The 15,308-nt window shown below is 38.5% G+C and overlaps 1 protein-coding gene across 1 annotated transcript; it reads left to right on the top strand.

Annotated features, from left to right (window-relative positions):
• Positions 1–2,013: 2,013 nt before the first annotated feature.
• On the top strand, positions 2,014–3,507 carry LOC111880016 (probable galacturonosyltransferase-like 9). Its single transcript, XM_023876433.3, has one exon. The coding sequence runs from the start codon at positions 2,264–2,266 to the stop codon at positions 3,392–3,394; it is 1,131 nt and encodes a 376-aa protein (XP_023732201.1). The 5' UTR covers positions 2,014–2,263; the 3' UTR covers positions 3,395–3,507.
• Positions 3,508–15,308: the final 11,801 nt, after the last annotated feature.

Below are 15,308 nucleotides of genomic sequence, written 5' to 3'. Positions count from 1 at the left end.
AATATGCTAAAGACATTTTGACTCGCGCTGACCTTCTAGAGTCCAAGCCCGTTCCCACCCCACTTGCTACTCATGAGACATTCACTCCTCATGGTACTCTGTTCTCTGATCCTACTCTTTACAAGTCTCTTGTTGGGGCTCTAAAGTATCTTACGATTACTCGACCTGATCTGTCTTACACTGTCAACTAAGCAAGTCAGTACTTATATGCTCCTACTATTGCTCACTTCCAATCTTTCAAACATATCCTACGCTATGTCAAGGGAACTATTGCTTTTGGACTCACATATAGTCCTCCTCACTCCACTAATATTATGGGTTACTCTGATGCCGACTGGGCCAAATGTTTGGAAACACATCGCTCTACCTATGGTTACTCGATCTTTCTTGGTGGTAATTTGGTCTTGTGGAGTGCTAAGAAGCAACCTACTATTTCTCGCTCTAGTTGTGAGTCTGAGTATCGTGCTATGGCCAACACAACTGCTGAAATTGCTTGGATCACTCATCTTCTTCGAGAATTACATGCTCTACTTCCGGATAGACCTACTTTGCTTTGTGATAATAAGAGTGCTCTTTTCATGAATCAAAATCCGATCTCTCATAAACTTGCAAAATATCTTGATCTTGATTATCATTTTATTTGAGAACTTGTAGCATCTGGCAAGTTATATACCAAGTTTATTCCAACCAAGCTTCAAGTGGCTGGCATATTCACTAAAAGTCTTCCGTATGCTCAATTTGAACATTTTCGCACCATGCTTCATATTGGTCCACCACCGATAAGCTTGAAGGGGGATATTAGATAATGATCTTGTATTAGATAATGATCTTGTATTTATTAGTATGTATTTGTTTATATCTCTATCTCTCCATGATTATAAGAAAATATGTTGTAACATTGATTAGTTATAATATACAAGGTCACACACTTTTAACGTGTGCTTGATTCAATCTGTTTCTATAATATCATTAACCCTTATTTGTTATATATTATATTTTTCCCTTTTCTTTGGCCTTTTAAATTGTGTTTATTGATAAAATATTTAAGATGGTAGGGCCTTTGATCCATTAGTATCATGGGAAATTGAGTAACTCACAATTATAAGTGAATTTTTTCATGAATAGCTACTATTTTTCTAGTTTTTGTAAAATGATCATTTATTTTTGAATGTCCAATTTTAGATATGATCTTCGAATTTTAGATTTCTTTTTTGTGTTTTTTTTTCCAAATAAATCTTTGTATTTATGTTCAAAATATTTATTTCAAAGTGTTTAATGTCAACATTTTTCAATCAAATATTCGATTTTATATCTTAATATCGGATATAGTTCACATTTACTTTGTTTAACTTATTGTTAGAATTTAAATAAAATATTTTTTTTCTCGAAATTCTGGAACTGTTCATCGGATTTCGACCTTAGTTTTTTAAAATTTGGAGTTTTTTTTTTCGAACTTCGAAATTCAGTTTGGAATCTGGAAGTTGGTCAAGGATTCTAGAACGTCAGTTCAAGATGTACTTTTTTTGTCAGGAAAAAATATTTCCCTAAGTCTGGAATGCTTATTCCGGATTTAATGGTTATTTTTGCCAAAATCAACAATTTTTAGTTATTCTCTTCAAATTCACATTAAATTATTAAGATTTCTCATATATTTTTAACTATAAAGGATTGAAGATTCAATTTTCATATTATATAAACATATAATTTAAAAATAGGATTGAAAAAGTGTGTTAGCTGTTATAAAAAATGCAATAAATTTTAAGCTTCGCAATGAAAAGGATAAAACCAATAATGATACGATATGCTACTTTGTCAAGTAATATTTTAGCAAAAGCGTATAAAAGTATAAAACTACCAACTATAATTTTCATAATAGTAATGCTTTTATTTACTTAACATGCCCACCAAACAAGTAAACTAGCGCGTAACCCACACCCCAACTTTCGATTAATACTCACGCGCCCCCAAATCGCGTGATCTCAACAAGCTCCCACCGTATCATCTTTTCTTGCCACGGCGGTTCTCCCCACCCCGAAAAACCCAGAGAGAGAAAGCAGAGTGAGCTATATACATCATATACCCTCCATAGTCCATTGTATGTATATATATACCTCTCTCTGTATACCATATAAACACACACACACACACTGGGTGTTTGACTGTGTGTGTTTGACTAATTTTTTCCGTTCTTCTTCATCAACATCTCGCCGGAGATGATTTACTAACGATTCAAGAAAACCAATCTTTAAAGGCATTACCGGAGATGGTTGATTTTCGGTTTTGCCATCGATCGTTGATTGATTCGGTTGTGGTTGTTCTACTGTTCAATCTGTTTCTATCTTTCCCATTCACCTGCCTCGGGATTCGTTCGTTTCCGACGAACGGCGAAATCATCTCCGATGATTTGTACGGGTACATGGAGGCGCCGGAGTATCGCAACGGTGAAGATTGCCGTCCCTACACCATTCACGTCGCTATGACACTCGACTCCGAGTATCTCCGTGGATCAATCGCCGCCGTACACTCCGTCCTCCGCCACGCTTCCTGCCCGGAAAACGTGTTTTTCCATTTCATCGCCGCCGAGTTCGATCCGGCGAGTCCACGTGTCTTAACCCGACTGGTTAGAAACACGTTCCCGTCACTCAACTTTAAGGTTTACATTTTCCGGGAAGACTCCGTCATAAATCTGATTTCGTCGTCGATCCGTGTGGCCCTCGAGAACCCGTTGAACTACGCCCGAAACTATTTAGGGGATATACTTGACCCGAATGTAAACCGGGTCATCTACCTCGACACCGACGTCGTTTTAGTCGACGACATCCAGAAGCTATGGAACATTACTCTACGAAGCAACCGAGTCATCGGAGCTCCGGAGTATTGTCACGCAAACTTCACAAACTATTTCACCGACAACTTCTGGTCCGACCCGGTTCTGTCACGCACATTCGGGTCGAAAAAGCCGTGTTACTTCAACACCGGCGTAATGGTGATGGATATGCGAAAATGGCGAAAAGGAAACTATCGCCGGAAAATCGAGAACTGGATGGAAATCCAGAGGAAACGAAGGATTTATGAGCTGGGTTCGCTGCCGCCGTTTCTGTTAGTGTTCGCCGGAAACATTGAGCCGATTGATCACCGGTGGAATCAACATGGGCTCGGAGGGGATAATGTGAAGGGCAGCTGCCGGTCATTACATTCAGGTCCGGTGAGTTTGTTACATTGGAGTGGAAAAGGGAAGCCATGGGTGAGGCACGATGAGAAGAGACCGTGTCCGTTGGATCATTTGTGGAAGCCGTACGATTTGTACGAGCATAATGATGAGCATCATCAATCTCAATCGTTGGATTTTTCAATTAGTAGTAGTTTTCTTGGATACTCGAATTATTTGATTTGATTTTATTGTTAAAAAAAACATTTTTTTAAATTTTTTTTAGTGAACATAGTGATTCAGATACTCTGATAGCTGTGTAACAGAAATATATAGAAAATTGTTGGTTTTTATTTTGATTGGTTTGTGAGATTCAATTTAGTGTGGGTTTAGTCCACTAGATTAATCTAGTGTGGGTTTAGTCCACTAGATTAATATTCATTATATGCAGTTTATGTTTTTATATTATATAAAAACACACATCAAGTTTTTTGTCCATATTTATGAAGACGACTAGACGAGATATTTAAATTAACTTGAACACCAAATTGATGATGAATTGATATAAAACTAATAATAATGGATGAAATTTAAAGTATGTTATTATTAAAAAAAAAACGGAATATATAATTTCTTTGAGTGAAAAATATAGATTAGCATGAATACGAATATACAATTGATGAAATTATAAATTTATATATACCACTTTTCCTATTCTAAAGTAAACTTGACTTTTTTTTCAAAATCATCTCATTAGAAACACATAGGACGTGTTCGGCAAAATTTGGGTGTTTGGGACGGAGCTTTTAAAAGTGTTTGGGATCCTTTAGCTTTTAACAAAACGCTCTAGTTTAAACAAAAAGTTTCGTTTGGTAGTTTGAACGTTTAGCTTTTAGTTTAAACAAAACGTTCAAAATCTATAAGTTACTTCATGTAGCATTTAACAAAACGCTACTGAGCTTTAGAAATCAAATTCTATAATTACCCTTAAAAATATATTTATATATTTATTTATTTTTAATCAACTGTCCTCTTATGTAATTTTATATATTTCAAAAGCTTCTAGCTACTTTTGTCAAACATTCATATAACAAATAAAAACTATAACTTTCCGCTATCAGCTACCCGCTAACCGCTTCCAGCTAACAACTACTTTTGCCAAACACGTTCTAGATAGCTTGTAGCGAGTAGCGTTTTGTTAAACGCTACATGAAATAGCATTTGGATTTAGAGTGTTTTGTTTAAACTAAACGCTAGAATCTTGTAGTGTCGAACAAGGTTTTTTGTTCAAAACGGAGCGTTTTGTCAAAAACTAGAATCTAGAAGCCCTCAAACGCTCCGTGCCGAACACACCCATAATATTGCTTTTTTGTTCATAATAATCTAATAATCTATTATTGTTGTTATCGAGAGTTAATTTGTTCATAATAAACATGTGATCCTATTTTTGTTGTTATGGAGAGTTAATTTGTTCATAATAAACATGTGATCGGTTGATAACATAACAAGCAGGGCGTGTTCGGTAAAATTAGCTAGTAGCGGGTAACTTGTAGCGTTTTGTTAAACGCTACATAAAGTAGCATTTGGATTTAAAGTGTTTTGTTTAAATTAAACGCTAGAAGCTTATAGTGTCAAACAAGGCTTTCTGTTCAAAACAAAGCGTTTTATCAAATGCTAGAAGCTAGAAGCTCTCAAACGCTCCCAAATGCTCTGTGCCGAACACGCCCGTAGTAGAAGCAGCTTCCGCTTCCACCCAAAAGGACTTTGGCATTTTGAAATTAGAAAACATACAACGAACGTGCTCCATAATGTTGCGATTTATCCTTTCAGTTACACCATTTTGTTGAGGCATATAGACTATCGTGCGATGTCAAGTGATGCCTTCCTTTTGGCAATAGGCATTAAACTCTTCCAAGCAGAACTCAAGTTCATTATTCGTGCGAAGATACTTTACCACAAATCTTGATTGCTTTTCAACTTGTACTTTTCAAAATTTTGAAAGTAGAGAAAACGTATCCCTTATGTTTTAAGAAGAAATATCACACCTTCCTAAAGAAATCATCAATGATAGTGAGCATATAAATAGCTCCACCTTTCGAGACGGTTCCCACAAATTTGAATGAACATAGTCAAGTGGTCAATTCATTTTATAAATGCCACTCATAAATATTACTAGTTTTCCCTTGTCATATACATAGCCTTCATAGAACTCTAAATCAACAACCTTTTGTTTACCAAGTAATCATCTTCGACTCAATTCAGACATGCCTTGAAAACTCATATGGCAGAGTTGAAGGTGCCAAAGACAACACTAATTAGGATCATAAAGTAACTTAGAAATAACAATAACATCACTTGAAATTGTTTGTGAGTCAAGAAAATAAAGGTCTGATGTTTTTCGCTTGGCTCTTAGTTTGTTATAACCATCCTTAAATACCCAGAGAACTCCACGTTTACTAGCAAACTTATATCCTTTTTTTATCAAAGGAACTAAGAGATAACAAGTTTCTTCTGAGCTCAGGAACATATCTAACATCCCATCTTGTTCATATAACTCTATCAAACATACGGATTCTGACTGAACCATATCCAACAACAGGACATGTAGATGTACATCCAACTTTCAAGGATTGTTCTGTGACATCAATATTTCACTTTAGTACCATTGTGGCGCTGCCACGTCACTTAAGTGGCGATGCGGTTAGTCTTGGCCATGACGTGGTGGCGGTTTGGGTTCAAAACCCTAGGTCTCGAGCCTTAAGCCCTATTTAAGGGATATGATGGCTAGGGTTCTCTCCACCCTCATCCTCCATCACCTCTAGAAAAACCCTAGCCCCCACTTCTTAATTCTTGAGATTTTGTGGAACATCCCAAAATTCAAGACCAAAAATTTCGTTTTTAATTAAGTTATTATAAAACCAACAATATAAAAAACATTCATAATAACATCACATGTCAAGACCAAAGTGTCAGTAATCAAAACATGTTACCATAAAATAATATCAGAGTGCGGAAAATCATAGTGGGATGCGCTGCATCGCCGGCTCCTTTCCTTTGAAAACAAAGTACCTGAAACCAAAACTGAAAACCGTAAGCACGAAGCTTAGTGAGTTCCCCCATCATACCACATATCATACAACACACATACTGCCAAGCATATCCGGGTACTGGCCTACCCCTTCGGTATCTTTCAACCGGTATCCGGGGACTGTTTCACCCCTATCACTACCACATAATAACATAGCATAACATAAATAAATATATATTGTCAGACATATCTGGGTGCCCGACCTACCCCTTCGGTATCTTCCAATCGGTAACCGGGAGCTGACCTCCCCTTCGGTATCTTTCAACCAGTAACCGGGAGTTGACCTCCCCTTCATTATCTTTTAACTGGTAATCGGGGACTATTTCACCCCTACAACTACCACATAATAACATAACATAACGTACTGCTAAGCATGCATGGGTTTTGACTACCCCTTCAGTATCTTTCAACCGGTATCCTGGGACTATTTCACCCCTACTACTACTAACATATATATATATATATATATATATATATATATATATATATATATATATATATATATATATATATATATATATATATATAAAACAGAGCATCCAAGCACATTAAGCATATCAGATAGTGGCAACCCAGAAAATTATCACAAAGACAATCATCTAACAAATATCTCCTACTAGTGGGCCGGCATTGTGGCTTTAGACCCACTTCTACTGGAAGGTAACTCACCTCACACTGTCGATGTCCCGCAGACACATCCCCAGCTGCTGGATGACAGATTCCCGAACTATCAATATCAAAACATCACCCAATTAATAATTGGTTCCCAACACATAACCATAAGTTATTGGAGTAATAGGCTACATTACCCCATCTTGGCTTGATTCAAGCCCAAGGCCCAATCCAAAGGCCCAAAAGTCAAACTTGGAATCAAAGCCCAACATATGCCCCAATTTCGAAAATTGGGCCCAAACGTTTACATGGTCTTATTCACAGGCCCAACCATTTAGTCCATTCCAAATATGTGGCATTTCTAATGGCCCATTATCTCATAATCATAAAGGCCCAACTATGGCCCATCTATGGCCCAAATTTCCAAATTGGGCCCAAACCCTCACATGGGCCTTACCCTAAAGCCCATTAAATTATTATAGTCCATATGATTGTTCTTGGATGGCCCATCAATATCCCAATCACCAAAACCCAATAGAAAGGCCCAAATCAAAGCCCAAGTGAAATTAGGGTTTTCACGTAAAATGACGATTAGGGTTAAGTGTTTCTCACTTAACCCATTAAGGACTTAATCTATTGAGTCCAAAACTCTACTAGGTAAGTCATATGGTGTGATTGGGTGTAATTCATAATTCCATTCCAATGGCCAAAATGTGGGTCCCGATAAGTCCAAGACCCATATATCCAAATTTAGGGTTTTCAAAACCCTAATTAGGGTTTCTAACCCAATCATAGCCCAATAGGCCCAAGAGTTAGGCATTTTGATCAATTAGGGTTTCATTAGGCCCATTAGGGCTCCACTAGGTCCGTTAGGGTTTCACTAGTCGGGCACCACCCATTACCACCTCAGGTCGTGGTAGCTAACGGCGGTAGCCACCACCTTACGGTGGTGGTTATGGTGTCTAGTCCATTTTTGTCAAAGCATCCAAAAGCAACCAAACGCAAGAAAAAGCACACCTCCACCTAACACGGCGGTTGGTGGCGGCAGGAGGCGGCAACCACCACCTCATGGTGGTGGTTTTGTGTTTCTTTTTATTATTCTAGCTCTAGTTACAATGTTACAATGAAAATAACAAATGGATACACACACACACACTCACTAAGATACACCCACTCACGGTGGTACATGGCGGCAACCACCACCTCACGGTGGTGGTGGTGGCTATACTTGATTTTCTGGCCAAACAAACACCACCTACAACCCATATACGTGATTTTGATGTGTTCAAAGGGCTTAGCCACCCACCTAGTGGCTCATGGAGATGGTAGCAACTGTTTCGCGATGGCAGCCACCACCTCACGGTGGTGGTGGTTTTTGTTGGTTCCCCGCCAAGTAGCAACACACCCCGACACGACTTTGCTCGGAATCTTGACGCAACCACCACTTGGTGGTGCATAACGACGACATCAGCAGTTAAGAATGGTGATTTGCGATAACAGCCACCACCTCACGGTCGTGGAGGTGGTCTCTCTTTCTCTTTAGCCCATCAACACGTTGACACTCGAGGGATACAATGCGAAACAACAGCCTTCAACTACTAGCTTGGCGGTTGGCAGCGGCACAGGGGCACAATGGCGACAGTCATCGGTGGCGAACGGGCGGAACGACGACGTTTGTCAATGAGGCAGCAGGCGGACTGGACTGTTGGACTCGGTGATGCAAAAAGGGTGGCCGATGAGGGCTGTAATGGTGATGGCGGCGACCGGAGGTGAAGAAGGGGGTGGCGGCAGGTGGGAGACATAAGGGCGGTAACGGTTGAAGAGGGTTTAGTTAGGGTTAGGGTTTGTATGGACTATATACCCGTACCCTAGGAAACTTAATGCCATAATGTCAAGAATGGTCCCTCCGTCTCCCTTTTCTTTCAAAACAATCCCTCGATTTACCCTTTTAACCCCAACCATCTAAAATCCCTTCAAATTAAGTCCGAAATTTACCCAACAGCCCCTCCCTCTACAAATTGTTTTTAAAATAAGTCCTTAGATTACCAAAACGCCCCTAGCTTCCAAAATTCAATTTAAGTCCAAATAATTTACCAAGTAGTCCCCGCCTTCATAAGTATTTACAAATTAAGCCCGAATTTTACAATTTAACCCCCGCCTTCTAAAATTATGACAGTTAACTCCTCGAGACCAACACCTTGCTATATAATTATTAACTTTAGGGCTACGATTCATTCATCAATTTGTTTTATTTATTTATTAAATAAACGAGGAGTTACATTTTGGTGGTTTTGACCTTAATTGTCCATTTTGGTGAAGAAGTGAGTGGAGAAAGAGTTTGTGGTTGCATTGAAGCTTGGTTCTGTTGGAACTCTGTTAATGAAAATTATCTTTGTGGGACTTGTTCCACATCGGTATTAAAAAGAAACTTAAACTCCCTTATAAGGCTTTATCCTCGTAATTTATTAATATGATTAAAGCTTGGTCTAAAGGAAGTTGAGCTGAATTTGGTGATTGGGCTAGTCCAAATTAGTCAAATAGACTTGGATTTATATATATATATATATATATATATATATATATATATATATATATATATATATATATATATATGTATATATATATATATATATATATATATATATATATATAGCCTTGGGGATCTTGGGGTCTCATTGAATAATTAATGTTATTTTATATTAATTCTGAATTTTGACTTATTAATTATTAAATATGTTAATTGTTACCTAACTGTCAAACAGTTAATTAGCAGTTAATTTCAGTTTTTGAACAGGTTTGTTGGTTGGGATTAAACAACAGCCAATGTGTAGCCTATAATACATCACCAAAGATTAGTTTTTAGGGTTACACAAAAACTCACTTATTAGTCTTATATTTTTGTACTCTGCAACAAAGATGGAAACATATAAATTTTTTCAGAATCAAGATTTGTTGTTGATTAATTGTTGTATCCTTTAGATGGATACCTACCAGTGAAATTTCTGTCTTATGACATTGCATTTCGCAAGCCTCAATCTACAATTTCGAGTTTGTAATCTGTTATAAACCAACATTCAAATATGTTTTTCTTTAGAATTTATTCTTGCATTTACATTTGATTTGAATTTGATTTGTTATATATATATATATATATATATATATATATGTGTGTGTGTGTGTGTGAGTGTGTGTGTGTGTGTTATGTTGTTGATTGTATACTTTTGTCAATACAATCTGAGGCAGAAATCAAAAAGTGAAGAATAGATCGACAATCCATCATCAAAATATTAGATTATTGTCTATGTCCATAACTATAATTGGTATGTACTTGACCCGACTCGGCATAGTCCATTTGGGTTGCATGGCATGGATAGGCCGTTTGTGAGAAGAGGACATTTGTGACATATTAATATATTATAAGTTCTAATATATTAATATGAAATCATGTTATTTAATTAGTATGGATCAAGAATTAATTTGGACTTAATTTAGTGATCAAAAGAGACTAATTAAATATATGGGGATTGATTGTGTAAATCATTCATTCTTATATATGTGGGCTTGTGATCCATGATTCCTTATGTTGGGTTTAACCCATGTGGTGACCCATAGATACTCCATGGAGGTTAAAACCCATGGAGCATAAGGAATGGGTAAATTCATGGGTTACATGGTGTAACCCTAATGTGTACACTATATAAGGACCCCTTTGGCTCAAGAAATTGGCACTAGTGATACATATATGAGGGCTAGCCGATTTGAGCATGAAGTGTCTTCTTCTCATGGTTATTCCAAGTGTTGATGATGTTGTGTAAACCATTTGAGGTGTCACACTTGGGGCACTAGGCTCTCGAGCATCATGGATTCAAGCTACATCAAGAGGTATGTATTCTAACTTGTTATATTACCCAAGTATCAAAAGATTGTATGCTAGATAAGGTAATACCTTGGAATATTCATATTTGCATGTATAATAGAGAAAACATAGATCCAAAGTATTTAGGGTTGCATGTACACTTAGGAGTGTTAGAATGCTCAAAACCCAACAAAAAACACAAGTGGAAAAGCCTGAGAAATTCAGAGGCTCGGATTTTCGGAGATGGCAACAGAAGATGGTTTTATCTAACAACTCTTCATGTCTCCAATGTTCTCACTGATTATTCTCCTTCCCCTCCCACAGGTGTGACCATTGTTAAAGGGACAAATTCACCCACTGCAGCCCAATTGGTAGAACATTAAAGGGTTGTGGAATCATGGAACACAAATGAGTATAATTGTAGAAATTATATTATGAATACCTTAGATGATTCCCTATATTATATCTACTTTACCATCCATACTGCAAGAGAGATATGGGAATCATTAAAAAAAATACAAAATAGAAGTGACATGTTCCAAGAAACTATGATTGGAAATTTCATGAATTTCAAAATAATGGATACCAAACCTACCCTCAAACAAGTAGAGCAACTTCAAGCAATTTCACATGATCTTGAAGTTTAAGGTATGGGTATAAAATTTAACTTTCTTGTTGGTTCAATCATTGAAAAAATTCCTCCTTCTTGGAAGAATTTCAAACTATATCTTAAATACTTAACTGATGATATGAGTTTTGAGCAACTTGCGTTGAGAATTGGTGTTGAAGAAGATAACATATTGAATGAGAAGACTGATGCAAATTCCTTGGAACCAAGTGCAAACTTTTTGGAGAAGCAAGTGCTTCCAAGACAAATCGTAACAACAAGAAATGGAAGAATGACTACAAAAACTCTTCCAAAGATGGCTAAAATCATGGCTTAAATAAAAAGAATTTGGATCCATGTTATGTTTGTGGAAAAACTGGACACAAGGCCAAAGATTGCAGATTCAGGAAGGGTCAAGGCGGAAATGGTAGAGGGAACAAGGGCGGGTACAATGGAAACAATGGTGAAAATTTTGGTAGAGGAACTTTTGATCAAACCAACATGGTTGAATAACCAAATCAGTTTGTTGTAGTGACTCAAACCCACACTGTTAGCAATTATGTGGATTGATGGATTGATACTAGAGCCATAAGGAACATTTGAAACTCTCGAACCATGTTCTCTAAATACCATAAAGTCTATGATTTTGAACCAATGTTTATAGGGAATGCTATTACAAAAAAATTATAGAAAAAGGGAAAAGTGAAGCTGAAACTGACTTCTAACGAACAACTTGTTCTAAGTGATGTCTTGTATGTTCCTGAAATTACTAAGAATTTGATTTTTGGTCCTATTCTTAGTAACAAGAGATTCAAACTTGTATTTGAGTCTGATAAGTTTGTTCTCACCAACGGCGGGGTGTATGTTGGAAAAGGATACATTAGTGAGGGTCTCTTCAAAGTCAGTGTTTTACCTTTGTACTAAGGTGTTGAAACACCAAACAATGATGATGTAAACAATGTTAATGTTAATGCAATAATGGGCACTACTAGTCCCTCTTCTATGTATATGCATGATCCTTCAATTTTATGGCATTTTCAATTGGGACATGTTAATTTTCGTTCTATTCAAAGAATGGCAAAACTTGGCATGTTACCAAAATGTTCATTAGATAAAAATATAAAGTGTGAGGTTTGTGTTGAATCAAAATTCTCACAACATCCTCATAAATTAGTTGAAAAAATTTAATGAAATACTTGGCTTAATCCACTCTGATTTATGTGATTTTAGAGCAACACCCACAAGAGGATGAAAGAATTATTATATATCTTTTATTGATGATTGTACCAAGTATTGATATATTTATTTGTTAAATACCAAGGATGAAGCCTTGAATTCTTTTAAGAATTATAAGGCTGAATTTGAAAATCAACTTGACAAAAAGATCAAAATTCTAAGGTCGAACTGAGGAGGAGAATATGAGTCTAAAGACTTTGCTGAATTTTGTTCTTTACATGGTATTATACATCAAACAACTGCTCCATACACTCCTCAACAAAATGGAGTGGATGAAAGGAAGAATAGAATATTGAAAACATAATTAATTCAATGTTAATTACTTCTGGAGCACCACTTAATGTAACGTCCAAAATTTCAAAACAATTAAAACTTTTCAAAATCACCCATTTTATTAACATTGTTACAAAAAGGTTTTCAATACATTATTAAACAGCGTAATTTCCCAAGTTCATATCATAAAACACCAACGCGAGGAACGGTACGATCACGCCTTTGCCTTGCCACAGACTCTTGAGAACCTGAAACATGAAACCACAACTATAAGCCCGAAAGCTTAGTGAGATACCCCTAGAATACCAACCACATATACGCCTTTCCAGGCCCTGACCTTCCGGTCCATGTGTCTCAGGGGACTTCCGTCCCTGCTGGGTAAACCTTCCGGTCCTACCCACGCCGACCTTCCGGTCCATCACACAATATAATCGCCTTCCGGCCCATAACATATTGCCTTCCGGCCCATAACATATATTGCCTTCCGGCCCATAAGCATAAAATGCATATACAACATAACGAATAATCATATAGCAGTTCATAGACAACAATCGATCAACAGATTACATATCATAACATTACTCTAAACAAGATACCGGTCTAGCCGGTCACTATCATAACATTACCCTATGAATCAGTCAACATACTAAATGCATACATACGCCTTTCCAGGCCATGACCTTTCGGTCCACATAGCAACGCCTTCCGGCCCATAACATGTAATGACAACTACCCGGATTCCCATCCGATAAAAAGGGTCGGCCTTGGTGCCATAAACCCTAGCGATATAGTGAGGATAACTCACCTCGAAGCTGCCGACTGAACAGATAGCTCAAGCTGCTCCGATCACTGATACGATCTCCACCTCTGGACAGTCACCAATGCACTGAACTCAAACAATAACAACAATTACCAAAATACCCCTGGAACCACTGGTAAATCCTTGGTCAAAGACAAGGTCAAAGTCAACCCCTGACTGACCCTACTCGCCGAGTCCCCATACTCAGAACTTCACTTAACCCGCGACCTAACTCGCCGAGTCACCCCAAGACTCGCCGAGTTCAACGACTCTGAGTCCACTCGCCCTTGACTCACCGATTCCTTAAGATTCCCTTTCTACACGTCGAGTATCCCCTTTTTACTCGACGAGTTCCTCCTGGAAGAATCGCGGGGCCACCCCGACTCAACTCGCCGAGTCTTAAGAACAACTCGACGAGTCCCAGTAAATCTTCAAGCTACTCGCCGAGTCTGTTCATCGGACTCGGCGAGTCCATGCCATGCAACCGCTCAAACTGCTTTCTAATGGCAGAACTGCTCCGACCATCCATAGGCCTGGCCTTCCTAGACTGGTCCATCACGTAGGGTCCTCATTTTGGTGCTCATGATACACCCCATGATTCATAACATACATATTGACCTAAGGCATAAGGATTCCAATCCAAAACCTTCATTAATTCCCGAAATGTACAGGCATGGGACATTCTGGACCTCCAAAGGTCCCAATACAGAGTCATAATCGTTTGGGGGACTAGGGTAGCATTCAATCTAATCACAAAAGGGTTCCACAAACCCTAATTCCATAAACACATCAACATAGCAGAGCATAACTCGAATTCTTACCTGAATAATGTATTCTCTGTGTCCCCAATCCTCAGAATGTGACTCCCTTGCTGCTCCTTTAGCCAATCCCTTCTCTTCCTTGCACAACCACTCTTCTATAATCAACAATGGCCTATAATCCTTGCTCTAGATGCACACAATCGATTTAGGGTTCTTCTCAGAAGGCTAAAATGAACAATGACGGCCAATGAGTCCTTTTTATACGTCCCAAACCTGAACGGTTAGGGTTTTCGCTAAACAGCGTAGACTCGCCGAGTCCATATCTGGACTCGTCGAGTCCAGTCGCGAACCCGCGACCAAGTCTGCGATCCTACTCGGCGAGTCTAGGCTCCAACTCGCCGAGTCCCCTCTTAAAACACCCCAGAAACATAATTATTACAATACTTGAAATTTCAGGCTGTTACAATTCTCCCCCACTAGGATTAGACTTCGCCCTCGAAGTCTCACTCTAAAAATAGTTCCGGATGCTGCTCCCGCATCTCACGTTCCGGCTCCCAAGTCATTTCCGATCCCTTCCGATGTTGCCACTGAACCAATACCAGAGGTACCTCCTTGTTCCTCAGAACCTTGATCTTCCGATCCCTGATGGCCATTGCTCCCTCAGCATAATTCAGGCTCGCATCCTCCTGAATATCCTCTAATGGAACCACTGCCGACTCATCGGCTAAGCACTTCCTCAATTGCGACACATGAAAGGTGTCGTGGATCTGTCCCAACTCCGCTGGCAACTCCAATCGATAGGCTACCCGGCCTATCCTTGCAATCACCCGAAATGGCCCAATGTACCGGGGCCCCAACTTGCTTCTCTTCCTGAAGCGAATCACTCCTTTCCAAGGAGAGGCCTTCAGGAGTACGAGGTTGCCGACCT

Source organism: Lactuca sativa, chromosome 4 (assembly GCF_002870075.4).
Source record: "Lactuca sativa cultivar Salinas chromosome 4, Lsat_Salinas_v11, whole genome shotgun sequence".
NCBI classification, from domain to species: Eukaryota; Viridiplantae; Streptophyta; class Magnoliopsida; order Asterales; family Asteraceae; genus Lactuca; species Lactuca sativa.
The sequence above is the reverse complement of the archived record's forward strand: the minus strand, read 5'-3'. Positions and strand labels throughout refer to the sequence as shown.

Bases quoted from the DNA above. Each gene is read 5' to 3' on its own strand.
- LOC111880016 (XM_023876433.3), top strand. From the start codon at position 2,264: ATGGTTGATTTTCGGTTTTGCCATCGATCGTTGATTGATTCGGTTGTG.